Raw genomic sequence first — 18,045 nt, 5'->3', positions numbered from 1 at the left:
AACTTCTGAGACAAAACTTTGGGGGGGAGGGTCTTGGGTGGGTACTGTCCCAGATTGTTTGTGTACTGTTCTAATCAGAATAATTTGACTCTCATTTCAGATTACATTCTTGACTGTTCCTCCACCCGATGAGAATTCCAACCCAGTGAGGGTATTAGAGCTGAATTATGCAGCCTGCGCATGTCCTAGAGATCTCTGTAAGTCAATATAATGTCTTTTTTAAGTGGGTGTGTGTGTGTATTCCAACTGGGGAGATTCACACAACTACATTCAAACTGGGGAGATTTTTTCACACAAATCTGAAAGCAACCGCCATACTGTGGAAGTCATCAAATCAGGAAATGGTAGGTGGTACCCTACTGTAGGGCTCAAAGACACCGTTTTTGAGGTTATTTCCAACTGTGGAGCTCCACAGTTGTAAGCGGGCTCCACATTTGGTATGTGGTAAAACATACGCATCTCCACAGTTTGATTGTCCCAAGGAGTAAAAAAGTCAATGCTCACATATTTCTACAAAGGCTAAGGGACTGTGCAATAAATTTCCAATTAGCATGCCAAAATTGCTTCCCTTCCCTTCGCCTGCCAAAAATCGCTTCCCCTTTGGACCTAAAATTCTTTGCCCCTTTTTGCACATGCCAAATTTTTGGATCCCAATTTGCAAACTTTGAATGGTCTAGATATATATTGTGTGTGCAGTGAGGGGGGGAAAATTTGCATATCCGTACTGTTTTCTTAAAAGGGCATTTCGTGATCCACAGCCTCATCCCCCCCGCTTTTCTCAAAAAAAGTTGAGATTTTTATACTACTGGAATTAGTCTGAAACCTCTGGCTACATATTGTTTATTTACCAACACATTCTTGCAGATTAATTCGTTTAGCAAAAATATCGTCAAATTTCAATTTCGTTCTGGTATATCAGAACGAAATTACAACAGTGGCCTATGGACTCGCCAACGCAAAATCGGAATCAACTGAAATTTGGGGAATAAGCTTTTTTCGTAGATATCTACTGAAAAATGTCATAAAATGTGGATGCTAGGATCACGAAATCCTCCTTTAAGTCTTTCTAGAGCGCTTTGTTCAAAAGGCACCCTATGAATGTGTGCCAAAAATCATTGCCCTCTCTCAGCTTCCCCCCCTTTCAGCTAGCCAAAGAATTCTTGCACCCCTTTTACCCTCCCTCAGTGCTCATAATTATTGCACAGCCCCTAATTAATGAGCTATAGATCAAATAAGGTCAATGGGTAAAAGCAAAATGTACAGGGGTAACATTTTCACAATGCTTCAATTGCAAATTTTATAATAGTCTCAAATTATCTGTCTTGACAAAAGAAACAAAAAATGTATAATTTGCTGTATCTACGGAGTCTAGATTTATTGTTATGATCTGTGAACTATTAAGGTTAAGCTTTATACGGTTGTTGAACTTGGGCCCACAATTTGAGAAGATGATGACTTCTCATAGCAAATTTCGGTTTCGATTGCATCATTTTTTCAGTTCCGACTACCAATTTTGTCAAAATCAACTCATGAATGTACCCATGGATGGATGATTTTGCAAGCCACAGTAGGAATATCGATTATTTCTGCTGGTTATATTAGAAATGAAGTACTGATGGACATTTTGGCAGTCGCAAGTGAAAAAAGGTGAAATCAAAACCGATATTCTGACAAAACTATAATATTTGGGGCAACATGATGTGCCTTATTTTAACACCAGGATTTTTTTTTTAAAGTTATATCCAAGCACCGTGTTTTTATCCGACATTACTGAAAAAAAAATTGTTTTTTATTTGACCTAGAAAATCAGTTTCAAAGTAAAAAGGTGTATCTCTGAATTGTGTTGATTTCAACATGTATCGATCGACTTTTAGCACGACTATGCGTGCGTAACAATAGAGGATGGTCAGTACGAGTGGATCAACACAGTACCCCAAATTAAACTTTATAATAAAGGCCTAAAAAAGAGTTTGTATTGCACTTAAAGCTCCAAATTCGGGGTAGGTCAGGCATTAATTTTTTTTATATCTTGCCACATACAATATTTTAAAAGGCAAGTTCATCACAAAATATGGCGGTAAACAATGATTTATAAGGTGCATCACACAGTGTCATCGCCCCGATATCTTCATGGCAGAAATCGCCATGGTAGGTTGAATCCACCGCCACGCATGGCCATTTTGTATCGACCCGTTTAATAGTTTTGAGTCGCATTTGGGCCGAAGGACATCTGACTAAGGCTACTGACAATAGCCCCGATTAGCTCGGTGACTGACCTCGCTGTGTGTCAGTCGAGCAGTCGAGCCATAGGTCATATGCTTTTAGATTACCTACACGATTTGCCTATACACTGCGCTATATAATTTGGCACATATAAATCAGAATTATTGTCAGTTTTTGACTCAAGACGCAAGCTACTCTCTCAAGACGCAAGCTAACGACTATCATATCTGTTCAAAATATATATTCAAGTGCAAGGAACCACATCTGGTTTCTTTATACGAAATCATTTACGGGAGATATTCATCATTTTCTACCCCAGTATACAAAGATTTTCTTCTCATATCAAACTTGTGCATAGCAAATTCACGTGTATCGATCCCAGGTATTTATTTTTGTATCTCTGCTGGCAAAGTAATTATTAGCCAGGCGATGTCGGTGTGCATCATCAGTTGTGCAGTACTTATTTATTACAAAAAAGCAAAACATTTTTGCGAATTTTATTCCAAATATGTGAATATTAAAAACAAAGAGATCCTATTTTTTCAGATTTTAGGTTTGGTCGAAACGGGCAATACAAATTTTTTTTTTAGACCTAATGATAATAAAGAGGCAATTTACACTTGAGAACCAGTCTTAAGCCCATACCATAAGAAGATATATACAACAAACATCATATTACAGGTACAAGTTGAATCCAAATACAATTACACAACAGTAGCCCGGCAAACACAAAGTGTTTTTGACATCATTCGCCAAAGGTTAGAAAACATTGTCAGCAAACCTTTAAATGTCGGGTTATATAAAGGGTATATAAAGGGTATAAAACTTTTCATAACATTCAAAAATGTTTTTGATAACTCCCTGCAAAATATATTCTAACATGTTATCTAAGTGTTGACAAAATATTTAGCAAAAATGGTTGGAAAAAATATTTTACAATAACATTTTGAAAACGTTTAAAACGTTTTCATGACCTTACCTGGCATTTAATGTTATTAACGTTTTTCCAAAACCAGAAACCTGAAATATAACCCGTTTAAAACATTTAAAAAAACTTTTTGTGTTTGCTAGGTAGTCCAAATAAATATCATAATATTAATGAAATATATTACATACAAATTAGCCAATAGTATTATAAAACTAAACTTTGACAGCAAGATGTGTCATTAAAAAAGACATATTTTTGCTGTTAATAAATGAGAAATCCTTTGGCTGCTTAAATTGCTTTTGAGACTGCACAATGTGCAGTTCACATAACAATTATGGGCTCAAAGTATGGCAGTGGAATTGTGGGCTGATGGAGCAAGGCAGGAAAGTATCATCATAAGAAAAAATACCTGACTAGCCCAGTTGAGAAAGTTTCAGACAAGTTGAAGTCAATTGAAGTGAAAAACAACAGCAGTGGCAGCAACACATTGTATGTCAAATTACTGAATCATACTATATCCAAAATTTTACCTTACTAGCTGTTGGCCAGCATTTCAAGCATTGTGAAGATTAACTATTTGTCAGGAGCTTGTTTAGTTGCTTCTTTAACTTCTGAACATTGGTGCTCCACATGTGCTTCTGAGCTGTTTGGCTGATGGGATGATGTTGTACTACTTAGTGTCTTTACTGTATTTGATGGCCCGATGTAAGTTTCCTTTCTCACACCCAACTCACTATCTTCTTCATTCTTTCTCACACCCAACTCACTATCCTCTTAATTCTTTCTCATACCCAACTCACTATCTTCTTCATTCTTTCTCACACCCAACTCACTTTTTTCTTCATTCTTTCTCACACCCAACTCACTATCCTCTTAATTCTTTCTCATACCCAACTCACTATCTTCTTCATTCTTTCTCACACCCAACTCACTGTCTTCATTCTTTCTCACACCCAATTCACTATCTGCTTCATTCTTTCTCACACCCAACTCACTGTCTTCATTCTTTCTCACACCCAACTCACTATCTTCTTCATTCTTTCTCACACTCAACTCACCTTTTTCTTCATTCTTTCTCACACCCAACTCACTATCCTCTTAATTCTTTCTCATACCCAACTCACTATCTTCTTCATTCTTTCTCATACCCAACTCACTGTCTTCATTCTTTCTCACACCCAACTCACTATCTGCTTCATTCTTTCTCACACCCAACTCACTGTCTTCATTCTTTCTCACACCCAACTCACTATCTGCTTCATTCTTTCTCACACCCAATTCAGTATCTTCTTCATTCTTTCTCACACCCAACTCACTGTCTTCATTCTTTCTCACATCCAACTCACTATGTGCTTCATTCTTTCTCACACCCAACTCACTGTCTTCATTCTTTCTCACACCCAATTCACTATCTGCTTCATTCTTTCTCACACCCAACTCACTGTCTTCATTCTTTCTCACACCCAACTCACTATCTTCTTCATTCTTTCTCACACTCAACTCACCTTTTTCTTCATTCTTTCTCACACCCAACTCACTATCCTCTTAATTCTTTCTCATACCCAACTCACTATCTTCTTCATTCTTTCTCATACCCAACTCACTGTCTTCATTCTTTCTCACACCCAACTCACTATCTGCTTCATTCTTTCTCACACCCAACTCACTGTCTTCATTCTTTCTCACACCCAACTCACTATCTGCTTCATTCTTTCTCACACCCAATTCAGTATCTTCTTCATTCTTTCTCACAACCAACTCACTGTCTTCTTCATTCTTTCTCATACCCAACTCACTATCTTTTTCATTCTTTCTCACACCCAAGTCACCATCCTCTTCATTCTTTCTCACACTCAACTCACTATCTTTTTCATTCTTTCTCACACTCAACTCACTATCTTTTTCATTCTTTCTCACACTCAACTCACTTTTTTCTTCATTCTTTCTCACACCCAATTCACTATCCTCTTCATTCTTTCCCACACCCAACTCACTATCTTTTTCATTCTTTCAACTCACTATCCTCTTCATTCTTTCTCACACCCAGTTCACTATCTTCTTCATTCTTTCTCACAACCAACTCACTATCCTCTTCAGTCTTTCTCACACCCAACTCACTATCTTCTTCATTCTCATTCTTTCTCACACTCAACTCACTTTCTTCTTCATTCTTTCTAACACCAAACTCACTATCTTCTTCATTCACAACCAACTATCTTCTTCATTCTTTCTCACACCCAACTCAATATCTTCTTCATTCTTTCTCACACCCAACTCACTATCTTCTTCATTCTTTCTCACAACCAACTCACTATCCTCTTCATTCTTTCTCACACCCAACTCACTATCTTCTTCATTCTTTCTCACACCCAACTCACTATCCTCTTCAGTCTTTCTCACACCCAACTCACTATCTTCTTCATTCTTTCTCACAACCAACTCACTATCCTCTTCATTCTTTCTCACACCCAACTCACTATCTTCTTCATTCTTTCTCACACCCAACTCACTATCCTCTTCAGTCTTTCTCACACCCAACTCACTATCTTCTTCATTCTTTCTCACAACCAACTCACTATCCTCTTCATTCTTTCTCACACCCAACTCACTATCTTCTTCATTCTTTCTCACACCCAACTCACTATCTTCTTCATTCTTTCTCACACCCAACTCACTATCCTCTTCAGTCTTTCTCACAGTCAACTCACTATCTTCTTCATTCTTTCTCACAACCAACTCACTATCCTCTTCATTCTTCATCACACCCAACTCACTATCTTCTTCATTCTTTCTCACACCCAACTCACTATCCTCTTCAGTCTTTCTCACACCCGACTCACTATCTTCTTCATTCTTTCTCACAACCAACTCACTATCCTCTTCATTCTTTCTCACACCCAACTCACTATCCTCTTCATTCTTTCTCACACCCAACTCACTATCTTCTTCATTCTTTCTCACACCCGACTCACTATCTTCTTCATTCTTTCTTACACTCAATTCTTTATCTTTCTTCACTTTAGGCCTAGCTCTGTAATCTGATATTATAATTGCTATGGTGTAAATATATGGATTGGCTGCTGCATTGATAGGTAGAATAAACACCACAATATAGACATAAACCACAGGGGATATTGTCACAGTGGCTGACTGGACCAAGATCCCGATCACCACGATCGGTACCCAGCACATGAAGTCTGTTAGAACGATAGCTCCCATTCTGATGGCCAAAGCTATGTCTCTGTCAGTCTGAGATGTGCTTGTTCTTCTGCTTGATTGCTTGTAGAGGACAAAAATACAAATGTAGCTGATGGCTATGATAAGGAAACATAAGAGATTTATGCCTAAGAAAAGAACAATAGAGAAGTAGAGGCCTGGTTCATCTCCAGTTACAGGGTAGATGTATTCTTCTTCTAACATGCCATCTTTGCCAACAGAGAAAGCATCACTATAGTCAAAATCGAATATTGTAGCTACAAGAGTTTTTTTTAGAAGTACGGGAGCCCTGACAAATGGCAAGCCAATGCAGACCTCGGAGACATCATAGAAGTCAGGATTCACACCACTAAGACTGGTGGGAATGATACTGAGAATAATAGCAAGACACCAAAGACAGATGAGAGTTATCCTGGCTGATTTCTTGGTGAGTCTCTGTTTTCCCTTGGGATACTTGATGGCTAAGAATCTGTCAATGCTGATGAGAGTGATGAAGAATACAGAAGCTTCACTGGACAACACAGAGAGTGTCCCTGCCAACTTGCAGATGGGTCCATTTCTCCAGTTATCAGACTCGGATGGAAAATACTGTCGATAGTAAGCATCTGCAGATGCAATAATCAACATGTACATACCCATTAGCAAGTCAGAAGCAGCAAGGTTCTCAATTAAGAGGACTTGGATGATGTTTTCTCTGCCATGCTTAACACATCGCCATAGCAACACAGACAAATTTCCCACAAAAGCAAAAAGGCCAAAAATCCACATGAAAGCTCTGACTGAAGTAAAAGGCAGAAGACGCAGACAAGTTAGATATGGCTCTCTGGGGTTTTGGGCTCTGCATTGGGCTGTTTCTATAAAACAACATGTACCTGGTTCATCTACTAATACATATGTATCATTTCTATCAAGTGGCTTAAATGTACTCTTATCTACTCTTGTTAATGGATTTCCTGTTAAATCTATAGCCTTAATTATTGGCATTTCTAAAAAAATGTTTTTATCAATCCTTTTAATATTATTGTTGTTTACTTGGAACACCTTCAGTCTGGGAAATATACGTGTATCATTGTATAGAGTATTGTTATTTGAATCCATATGAATTGATTTCTGTAAACCATATTGAAGAAATTCAATGCGATTTCCAGATACGTTGAATGCAAACAATTTTTGAAGACTGGTAAAGGGTTGGAGATCCATCTGTTCAAGGTGATTATAGTCCAAAGACAAATACCGCAAATCTGGTGTGCGCCGAAACACACCTGGTAACAGAGTAGTGATTTCATTTCTAGAAAGCGTAAGTTCTAACAATCTCTCCGCTCCTTTGAACATATCAGGATCAATTGTCTTCAGTCTGTTACCACTAAGGTGTAATCTGTTTAATCGGAGTACGGTAAATGTGTCCGGTAAGATCGTAGTGAGCTTGTTATCATCTATATACAGCCAATCAAGTACTTTTAAATCCTGTAACATTTCCTGCTGAATTACAGTGATGTTATTTTTGTCCAGAATGAGAACGCGCAACATGCCAAGACCTTTAAAGGTCTCAGGAGATAGATCCCCTATATTATTCCGGCTTAATTCTAACCCAACAAGAGCGAGGCGCTGATGGCTGAATAGATTTGGATGCAGACTAGTAAGTTGGTTGCCATGGAGATCCACAAATAGCAATAAAACTAGACCATTGAAAAGGTCGGATTGCAATTCAGTGAGCTTGTTGTCCGCTAATTGTAGGATATGTAACTCAAACCAACCAAACGTTCCAGATTCAATACGTGTCAGTAGATTCTTGTTCAAAATGAGCCGATTTATATAATTCAAATCTTGAAATGATCTCACATCTATGATTTCAAGTTGCCGGTTCGATGCATCCAAAACTTTGATGAGTGCTTGATTATAACCTGGGGGTGAAAATTCTGGGTGCTGCAACAGTACAGGTTGAAAGTATGGGTGCAGTAGCAATGTCAAAGTCTTTTTTTCTTTACATTGATGTACAAATTGTTGGTATTGAAGACTACAGACACAGTGAGTTGGACATAGAGGTAAATCACCCTTAACATCAATAGCTCCAACATACTTTAAAAAATCATCATGAAAGTAGTCAGTTTCAAACGTTGTATTTCGTTGTCGGTATAACACATCCCACACATTGTCTGAAATAAGTAACCCATCACAATCCGTGGTAATATTACATGCACTGGTGTTGATGTCGGAGCATTGGTCTTCAGAGCTTAAATATTCTGTTTGAATCACAATTTTAGCGTCCATCTTGAAATGGATTTCTAGGTCATTTGTCGGAAACAGTGCGCTACATGGGGTAGTGGTTCCTGTGAAACTGATCATTTTTCTGCCCGCGTATGGGATGTAGAACTGATGATATTGTTTCCAGTTTGTAAGTGACTTGACATCCAAGTAGATTCCATGTTGGCTTGTAGTGTTCAGTTTGAGTACACAGGCACCACAGGATGAGGAAGTATCAAGCGATAATGTCTCACCAATTTCAGAAATTTGAGCATTTGCACTGCATGAATCAGTGTCCATAGAACAAATCAGGTTTGCGCTGATTTCTGCACTTTGAACAACTTGCAGACTAGTAATTCCTAAAAGGAATTGTAGACTATAGTAGAAAATACGTCTCTCCTTCATGATGATGTATTGCTAATCATCCATACAGCAATAAACAGTTGAATTCAAACTTAATACGTAAGATGAAGTTCTCAGAGTGAGTGTTGTTCTGATTTAGTTGTTACTGAGGCTAGGTATGTTTTAGCCCACATTCAACATTTGCGATTTATTTCCTTATATCTATGATAACAGAATGAAATCACATGCACATATGCCATGCAGTAAGAAACAGTTTCATTCAAACAAAAGTTGTTTGTGATTCTGACTATGTCTTAATAAGAATAAAAAACACAATTGTGGTTTACAATGTATATGAGAAACAAGGAGTTTCCTGAGTTCAGGAGTCGAACTACAAACTTAATTCAATAGTCTATTTATGTCACGCCACATTATTTCTTTATAGTTTTGTTGGTCATGTTGTGTGACTTCACTAAATGTGCATTTTGTAGTCAGGGTAACACTTGTTTTCAGTAGACAAAACATAGCTGAATGTAATGCTTCATGTATCAATTTATTTGAATTAAAGTAGAAACTGTAATTTAAAGTAATTTTAATTTTGGAAAATCCTGTATTTTGGTTTGTTTGTCTATTGATTTTGTTTTTGTTTGATGTAAAAACAACAAGAACAGTATTATGGAAAACTCAGCGCAACACTGCCTTTTCTCCATTTTTGACAAAAAATTCATTATGGTGCCAAAATTTTCACAAAATGATAACAAAGACTATAATATCTATTTCTACCCCCAATAAAACCACATACTAGTGAAACCTAGCTTTATATACAAAGGCCTATGAGCTGAGAATACTAAATTAAGAGAGGCGCCACTCAATCATAAAACTGAGGACACTGTTAGCTTGGAACTTTGTGTAAGAGCTGGATAGTGTAGAAGAGTCTATCATGCGCTGACAATGAATATGAGCTGGACATTGAACATGTGCAGATGTGCTGACAAAAAGTGATCCTTATATAAATAAAGCAGATGCCGCCACAATAAAAACATAATTTTTCATCTTTTCTGAAGTTCTAAGTACATTTGTATCTCTTTAATAGTTTGTTCAGTTACCTTTTAAAACCAAAATGTGTGGCAAAGTTACCTATTTCGATTTATTTTATATTTTTGGTGAGACGAAAGGGGGCAAGTATTTGGCAAGCCGAGGGGGGGCACGCAATTTTTAGCACACAATCATGTGGCGCTTTATAAATAAAACGCTGTAAAAAATATTAGGAAAACAGTACTGAAATGCTTAAATATCCGTGGACAGAATGAAAAACAGGTACATTTTCTTAAAAAGGGCATATCTTCAAAAATTGTGAGCCGATGGAAATTATTGTTTTGGTTTATTAAAGCTAAAGGTTTCTTTACATATCAAAATACATTTGATCAACTTTTCAGAAATTGGAGAAAAGAGGGCTTAATGAGGGTTCTCTTTTTTGGGGGACACCCTGTATTAACTTTGAATAATTTTGAGATTGGAATATTGGAAGCAAAAGTATGTTTGGACTTTGACATTTCTTTGGTTTTTGCTGGTGTATACTTAACTTAAGGGCTGGGGTATGAACGTTTGGACAGTATTTATTTTGGGACATTAGAGCACATCGGACATATCGAATTGCATTCTGAATATGAAGAATGTCATTCTGATATCAAATAATTTTGAATTTTTGAAATTGCAATTTAATACACATTTTATGGCAAATCATTAAAAATTGATATTTTTGATATTTAACAGTACTTGAAGTAAACTTTATAAATCTGATGATTTATACTTAAAGTGTATGTAGGTGGGTTGAAAACCCGACGATCAATTGAAAATTTTGACCTTTCGTATTGAAGATATGGATTTTTTTCCCAAAACACCAAAAAAAATTAGGTCTTTTTTGGGAAAAAATTAATATCTTCAATAAGAAAGGTCAAAATTTTCAATTGACCGTCGGCTTTTCCTCCCAGCTACATACACTTTAAGAATATATCATTAGATTTATATAATTTACTTCGAGGACTGTTATATGTCAAAAAATCGAAAAATATCAAATTTTTATAATTTGTCATAAAATTTGTATTATATTGTGATTTTCAAAAATGAAAATTATTTGATATCAGAAAGACATGCTTCAGTATTCAGAATACAATTCGATAGGTCTGAGGTGCTCTCATGTGCCACAAAAAATACTATCAAAACGCAATAAACGCTCATGTTAGATCCCTTAACTGTATAGTAGCTATAAGATCTCACACCACCAAATCAGAGTCCCATATAATAGAGATATGTGCTAAATTTGCCTTAAGAAAACATCATTTTTTCTTCACAGGAGCGACTCAGTTTTAAGCGACAGCTATGATGGTTGAAATCAGCCCTTGCCTGATCCCTCTGGATGGGAAAAAATATAGGTTGACCTTCATTATTTTTTTACGACTGGTCCTCAAAGTCTACGATGCCCAGGAATTGCCTATTTTACAGGCAAAACCATGCCAGTTTTTCTGTAAAGAAAAGGCTGCTTAAAATCATTAAAAGTTATTCGATCTCTCCCATCTGTGGTACACTTGCAGGAAATAATATTACTAATCATGACCAATCCAAATTTGGCTAAATTGCTTAAATTCAGAATCAATGGGTTTTTCTGAGAAGTGAAATTAAGGGCGCACAACCATATAATTCTATTTGGTGGTGTGAAATCATAAAATATCAGTGTAAGTGTAAGTAACTGGTTTTCCTGTACAACATTATTATATTATTATTGAGAAAGGAAACTGAATGGTTTTTTTATTATTATTATATTATTCAATAAATTACTTGTAAATATTTGATAGTATAGACTGGTCTGTCTGATCATTTGTTGCTGGTCTATATTTGCTGAGCAATAAATTACTGTTTGGTGTTTTCATTTGGGAGAGACAGGCTCTATGTGAGAAGTCAAGTTAGCTCAGTCAGTAAGACACGAGACTCCGGTGCATATGTGTTTGACGATGGGAGTTTAAGCTCCTATGGCAGCTAGTCTCTGTTTGTTCTTGTGAATAATTTAAAGTAACTTGAAATTCGAAGTGTCACAAAATACCGACCAGTGTAACATCACAATATGTGACCGTCCACGGCGTAATGAGTCGTAAATTCCTCCCCGGTCAATTTTGTTTTATTTCGTGTTTAAAAATAAACATCATAGACTTAAAAATGGTATATCATTTGACTTCAAACGATATCCAGAAGCGGGGTTATGGTTTGTTAAACTTTGCTCCTTCAACAAAATTATAGCTTTTTACGTTTTTACACGTGTCTCTTTTTCCACATTGCTGGCAATAAATATCAAACAGTCATAATTGGCGGTCATTTCAAATCATCCCCAAGTCAACGAGGTTTAAGAAAGTTCTCTCATTGTTAATTGTTGGTTATGCATACCTGTACAAAATACAATGCCTGGTAACCCACCACTTGAACAGGATTTAGCAAAAGCAAACAAAGACCAGAGCTATTAAAAGTTATATAGCCATCTAAGGTAGAAGCTTATTATCCACTTCAACATAGGATTATTGATTAGTTTTTGACTATCAAAATGAGACAGATGTCGGGCCAGCTTAAGTTACCGATGAATACGACCTTCGTACACATTTTACACCGTAACTCGGAATACAATTTAGGGAATTTACGGCTCATTTGTGCTGCCGGGTCACATATTACAATTTGAGTGTGGGCCTGTGACAATCATGAGGGTCCATAGATTTCAAACCCTATGGCCCAATCCTCACAATTTAATGCTCTGCATGCTAGTCATAGGATTCAACATAAAAAGTCCAAGTTTTGAAATATTTTCTCAAAATATCAAGAAGTATCTTAAAAACCACTGACCCAATACTAGGCTTGTTTGTACTCATTTCCATGCATTTTTCATGCTGATTCCAAATATGGTCATGATAATGTACAATACTGAACTTTTGAATTTAAAAAAATTGAAACTTGTAGTCTGCTGTCCACACTCATGTGAAGAAGGTTATAAATGTACATGTTGAAATTCACTAAAATGTCAATGACTGCATTTGACAAAGAGATTTTGTTTCTTTTCTTTCACTTTCTACAGTTTTAGTTCATTTGACTTGTAAAGGAAGACAAAGTGCAAATGAAGATCTCCAGTATGCTATACAACAACTATTCCAGCCACTCACTCAAGGTAAGGGATTAGCTTATCTAGTCCTGTACAAGTGTACAGAAAACAAATCACAAAACTTTACAATCAAGTGTGCAAGAGCTTTGGTGTTTCAATATATGATAGCCTAACCCTTACTGAACCAGATCTCTCTGAATCTCACTATGAAAACCACTGCTTGTGCATGCATTGCACGTGACTTGATGACGCAATCAGCCTATGCCCAGGGAATCGTTGGCCGGGCCAATGTCACCTGTGTGGCTACATGCTGGGGATCTTCTGCGCGGCATGTGAGGGGTCCGAGGCTCAAATCCCGGGGGTGCCAAGTCACTTCTTTCTTCATCTTCTCTCCTTTTCATTTCTTCTTTCCTTCCGATAGCAAAAAACCTTGTGTTCAGTTAGGGCTAATGTTTATATAAAGGTAATAATTATAGTAAATCAATTTTCAAAAATGCCTCCATTGGCCTCCATGGACCAGATTGTGTCACATTTTTCCTTTGAAGATCATTAGGCCTGATAACAGAGAGATCTGAATAAAGGAGATGGGACTGTATATTGAATTTACTTTCATTGACCTTCTGTATAGCAGGAATATTAAACGCCATTTTTATTTTGTGATTTTCACAATTAATTTCAGAGCCAGCAAAAATAATTTGGACCGACAGGTTTTAATATGTTGGTTTTTGAAATTGCCAATATTCAAACCTTAGAACTGCTCAGAATTGCCAAATTTGCATATAACAGTAAATACCATAGTATACAGTATTATGGTTACTTGAATGAGCCAAACGATCTGTAATGTTTGATGTGTTTATTCCTACAACAGATGAAGAAGATCTCGACTCAGAGAAACCCAAGGTGTTATGGTCATTATTCTTCAACCAGCTGGATGCCTCAGATTGTGATGATGCTATACTAACTGAGGGATTGCCTACCAACGCGATGGTCACAGCTGGGCCAGGGGATTCAGTAGGGTTTGAACACGCTGTAACTCAGGTGAGATACTAACTGAGGGATTACCTATCAATGCAATGGTTACAGCTGGGCCGGGAGATTCAGTAGGGTTTGAACATACTGTAACTCAGGTGAGATACTAACTGAGGGATTACCTATAAATGCATTGGTTACAGCTGGGCCAGGGGATTCAGTAGGGTTTGAACATACTGTAACTCAGGTGAGATACTAACTGAGGGATTACCTATCAGCGACATTGGTTACAGCTGGGCCGGGAGATTCAGTAGGGTTTGAACACGCTGTAACTCAGGTGAGATACTAACTGAGGGATTACCTATCAACGCATTGGTTACAGCTGGGCCAGGAGATTCAGTAGGGTTTGAACACGCTGTAGCACAGGTGAGATACTAACTGAGGGATTACATATCAATGCAATGGTTAACAGCTGGGCCAGGAGATTCAGTAGGGTTTGAACACGCTGTAGCACAGGTGAGATACTAACTGAGGGATTACCTATAAATGCATTGGTTACAGCTGGGCCAGGGGATTCAGTGGGGTTTGAACATACTGTAACTCAGGTGAGATACTAACTGAGGGATTACCTATCAGCGAATTGGTTACAGCTGGGCCGGGAGATTCAGTAGGGTTTGAACACGCTGTAACTCAGGTGAGATACTAACTGAGGGATTACCTATCAACGCATTGGTTACAGCTGGGCCAGGAGATTCAGTAGGGTTTGAACACGCTGTAGCACAGGTGAGATACTAACTGAGGGATTACATATCAATGCAATGGTTAACAGCTGGGCCAGGAGATTCAGTAGGGTTTGAACACGCTGTAGCACAGGTGAGATACTAACTGAGGGATTACCTACCAATGCATTGGTTACAGCTGGGCCGGGAGATTCAGTAGGGTTTGAACACGCTGTAGCACAGGTGAGATACTAACTGAGGGATTACCTATCAACACATTGGTTACAGCTGGGCGACGATATTCAGTAGGGTTTGAACACGCTGTAGCACAGGTGAGATCCAGGGGAGGTGTCACAAGAGTGAAGGGACACACCATCATCAGAAATCACTCGGCCGGGCGTGACAGTGAAGCGCCCATCAAGCCACGCACAACTGGGGGAAATTTGTAGTGCCAGAGAGGGCTTGTCACCTTGGCACTGATCAAGTGCTAGAAGAGTACGGATGCAAAATGCGATATATATATTATTTCAAACTTTTTGCATTAAGGTCACCAATATCTGCCCTATAATTGTAGCTATAAATTGCACCCTGCTTTAAAAAATCCAATGTATATCTTTAAAACTATGATCAAAAACAGCACATATTTTCTTATTATGTTCTTTATATTTGACGAGTTATATTAGCCTATATCTCAAATCGAGAAAAATTGATATCTTCCATATAAAGATATTAACAAACCCAAAACTTCTCATATCTGTCATAAACCTTCATCTAATTTGCATCCTTCATTAGGCTCGTCATCTGTTTGAGAGGATTTGCCCAGGAGAGGAGTTCCTACCACCTGCCCCGGATCCTGAGGACATCATCTTTGAAGACCCATCCAGAGATAACCCAGGAGAACACAAAGAGGTACACATGCAGTTGTGGTTTTCTCATATTGACAAACCACAGATGTCTGTAAACCATCCCTTTGTACTAAACTGACTGGAGAGGCGACATTTTCATTTTATCAGTGCAAAGGCATTCATGTGTATTTGGTATTTGTCAGTATGTTAAAATCAGGATGATAAGTACATACTTTATTAAACAGTTGACAGGTAGTTAGATATGTGCATGTTTCATGTAATGGAATCTGTAGCACTTTCAGAAAGAAGCACTTTTTTGTGTTCACTCAAACTACATATATAACTATATGTGACCTGTTACAGCAAAATGTACCTTAAGTTGGGCGCTACATATGTCTCATTTTGCCTGTCCAAATGGGCTATTCCATTTAAAATCCACACTACCCCTGTGGAAGATTTTGGAAATATCTGCCACAGGGGGAGTATGAATTTCAATTGGAATGAACACATTTAGCAGCTCCATTTGCAACTTACTCTCCCTCAGGGGAAGATTCAGGTTGAATCTTTCTCAGAGGGTGTATGAAATTCAAATGGAGCTCCAAATGTGTTAATTCCATTTGAAATTCATACTCCCCCTGTGAAAGATATTTCCAAAATCTTCCACAGGGGTAGTGTGGATTTTAAATGGAATAGCCCAATGCATTCTAAACCAATCATTAATCCTATTGTTGTAGAGGAAGCTTGTACCTGTCTATAGAACTGTTTGTTATAGAGGTTGTGCATATGACGTATCATCCCGTAAATATGTTGGACTACTCAAATGTATTCATCAAAAGCGTGATTCGTCTCACACACATAACAAATGCACTACGATCAAATAGGTTGATGACAACATTTGATTGAATGGACTGCACTGCGCCATGATTACGGTGAAGGACACAGGTTCAAATCCTTTGTTTGGAGCCAATCGATAAAAGCATGCAGTGCCTCTATACAGCTCCAGTCTTTGTTTGCTATGGCTAATCCCTGTTCAAGTGGTGGGTTACAAAAGCATTGTATTTGTATAGGTTTGCATTAGCCACCCACTAACAATGAGCTAGAGGACATTCCTTATCAGTGAACCTCTTTGACTTGGAGATAATTTGAAATGACCGCCACTTCAGATTGTCATTATTGTTTGATATTTTCTGCCAACAATATGGAAAAAGAGACACATGCACCAGCTGACATCATGTACCTTTCGCTGTAACGGATCACATATGTGAATGATGATGCTCAAAGACTACCAAGTTTGAACATAATTGAATCACTGCCTCCACTATCATATATTAGGTTCTAATAATGGTTTACAACTTTGTTACTTTTAGGTTGGCTTTGAAACTCCCAGCAATGATAACCAGAATCCTGCTGAAGACAAACCTGAATCTGAAAACAAAGATGATGAAAATCAAGAAAACAAACCTTCACCAGAGGAAACGCCTGCAGAAGAAACCACACCATCATCAACAGAGCTTCCTCAATCCATTAAAGAAGAAGAAGAGACAAGTAAAAATACTACAGAAAACAGTCAGAATGAGACATAACATTGTATAATTATTGTGCTTTTTAGCCTAGTGTCTTCAGTGATGTCAATGCATTGAGGTGGCTGATTTGTGTTGCATCCATGCTTTGCAATAATTATGAGCCCCGGGGTTGGGTAGAATTTCCAAATGGCGTTGCAACAATTTCTTACCCTCCCCCCTAATTTTACCCTCCCACCAGGGCTCATAATTATTGCACAACGCCTAATGGTTTGCAACTGTGTTACTTTTAGTTTGGCTTTGAAACTCCCAGCAATGACAACCAGAATCCTGGTTATTAGGTTAATAGGCAAGTGGGATGGCAGAGCCATATTTACCAGTTTTAGTCATTTAACTGAAAAAAAAAGCTGCTGCATACAATCTTATAGGAAATGAGTCACAGAAGCCAATTTATATATTGTAATAGCAGGGAATAAATAAAGATTGGGAAGTGACACTTGAGATAAAAAGTAATACAACTAGGGAAGCCGCCATTACCTTGCCATCGCGTGAGGCCTGGAACACTACCGCGATTTCTACCGGCTGCATCGCGCCCGTGCTCCGCGTTCAAGTCATGAAAATTACCCATAAAATCGCAGCTTGCTGCATCCACGGTTAGACTTTTTCAATCCTGCAGTTTTTTCAAATGTTGAACAGCTTTTTTAATACTTTTAATTACATTTTTTAGCGCATCCATGAACTGAATTTATCAAATACATTAAATCAACCAACAATCCCGCTATCCGGGCCAAGATTTATAAAAGAAAAATACTGTTTCAATCACGAAAATTAACCTAATTTCGCGCATACACGTAAGACTTGGCGATAGTCTATTCAGATATCGTTGTCAAGCTCGAGGTGATTGACC

General features: G+C 37.7%; 1 protein-coding gene across 2 annotated transcripts in view; it reads left to right on the top strand.

The window, feature by feature from the left end:
* The window catches only part of LOC140160644 (rab proteins geranylgeranyltransferase component A 2-like), a 58,946-nt gene extending 41,262 nt beyond the window's left edge, over nt 1-17,684 (top strand). The window contains exons 14-18 of one of the 2 annotated variants that reach the window (XM_072183906.1): nt 101-197; nt 13,062-13,151; nt 13,954-14,123; nt 15,566-15,682; nt 16,986-17,684. In XM_072183906.1, coding sequence (XP_072040007.1) covers nt 101-197; nt 13,062-13,151; nt 13,954-14,123; nt 15,566-15,682; nt 16,986-17,201 — 690 coding nt within the window. In that variant the 3' untranslated portion in view covers nt 17,202-17,684. The remainder of the gene's footprint in view (nt 1-100; nt 198-13,061; nt 13,152-13,953; nt 14,124-15,565; nt 15,683-16,985) is intronic. The other variant, XM_072183905.1, reaches the window with a different exon arrangement.
* The last annotated feature ends 361 nt before the right edge of the window (nt 17,685-18,045 follow it).

The sequence above is a fragment of the Amphiura filiformis genome, chromosome 9 (assembly GCF_039555335.1).
Source record: "Amphiura filiformis chromosome 9, Afil_fr2py, whole genome shotgun sequence".
Classification (NCBI taxonomy): Eukaryota; Metazoa; Echinodermata; class Ophiuroidea; order Amphilepidida; family Amphiuridae; genus Amphiura; species Amphiura filiformis.
The sequence above is the reverse complement of the archived record's forward strand: the minus strand, read 5'-3'. Positions and strand labels throughout refer to the sequence as shown.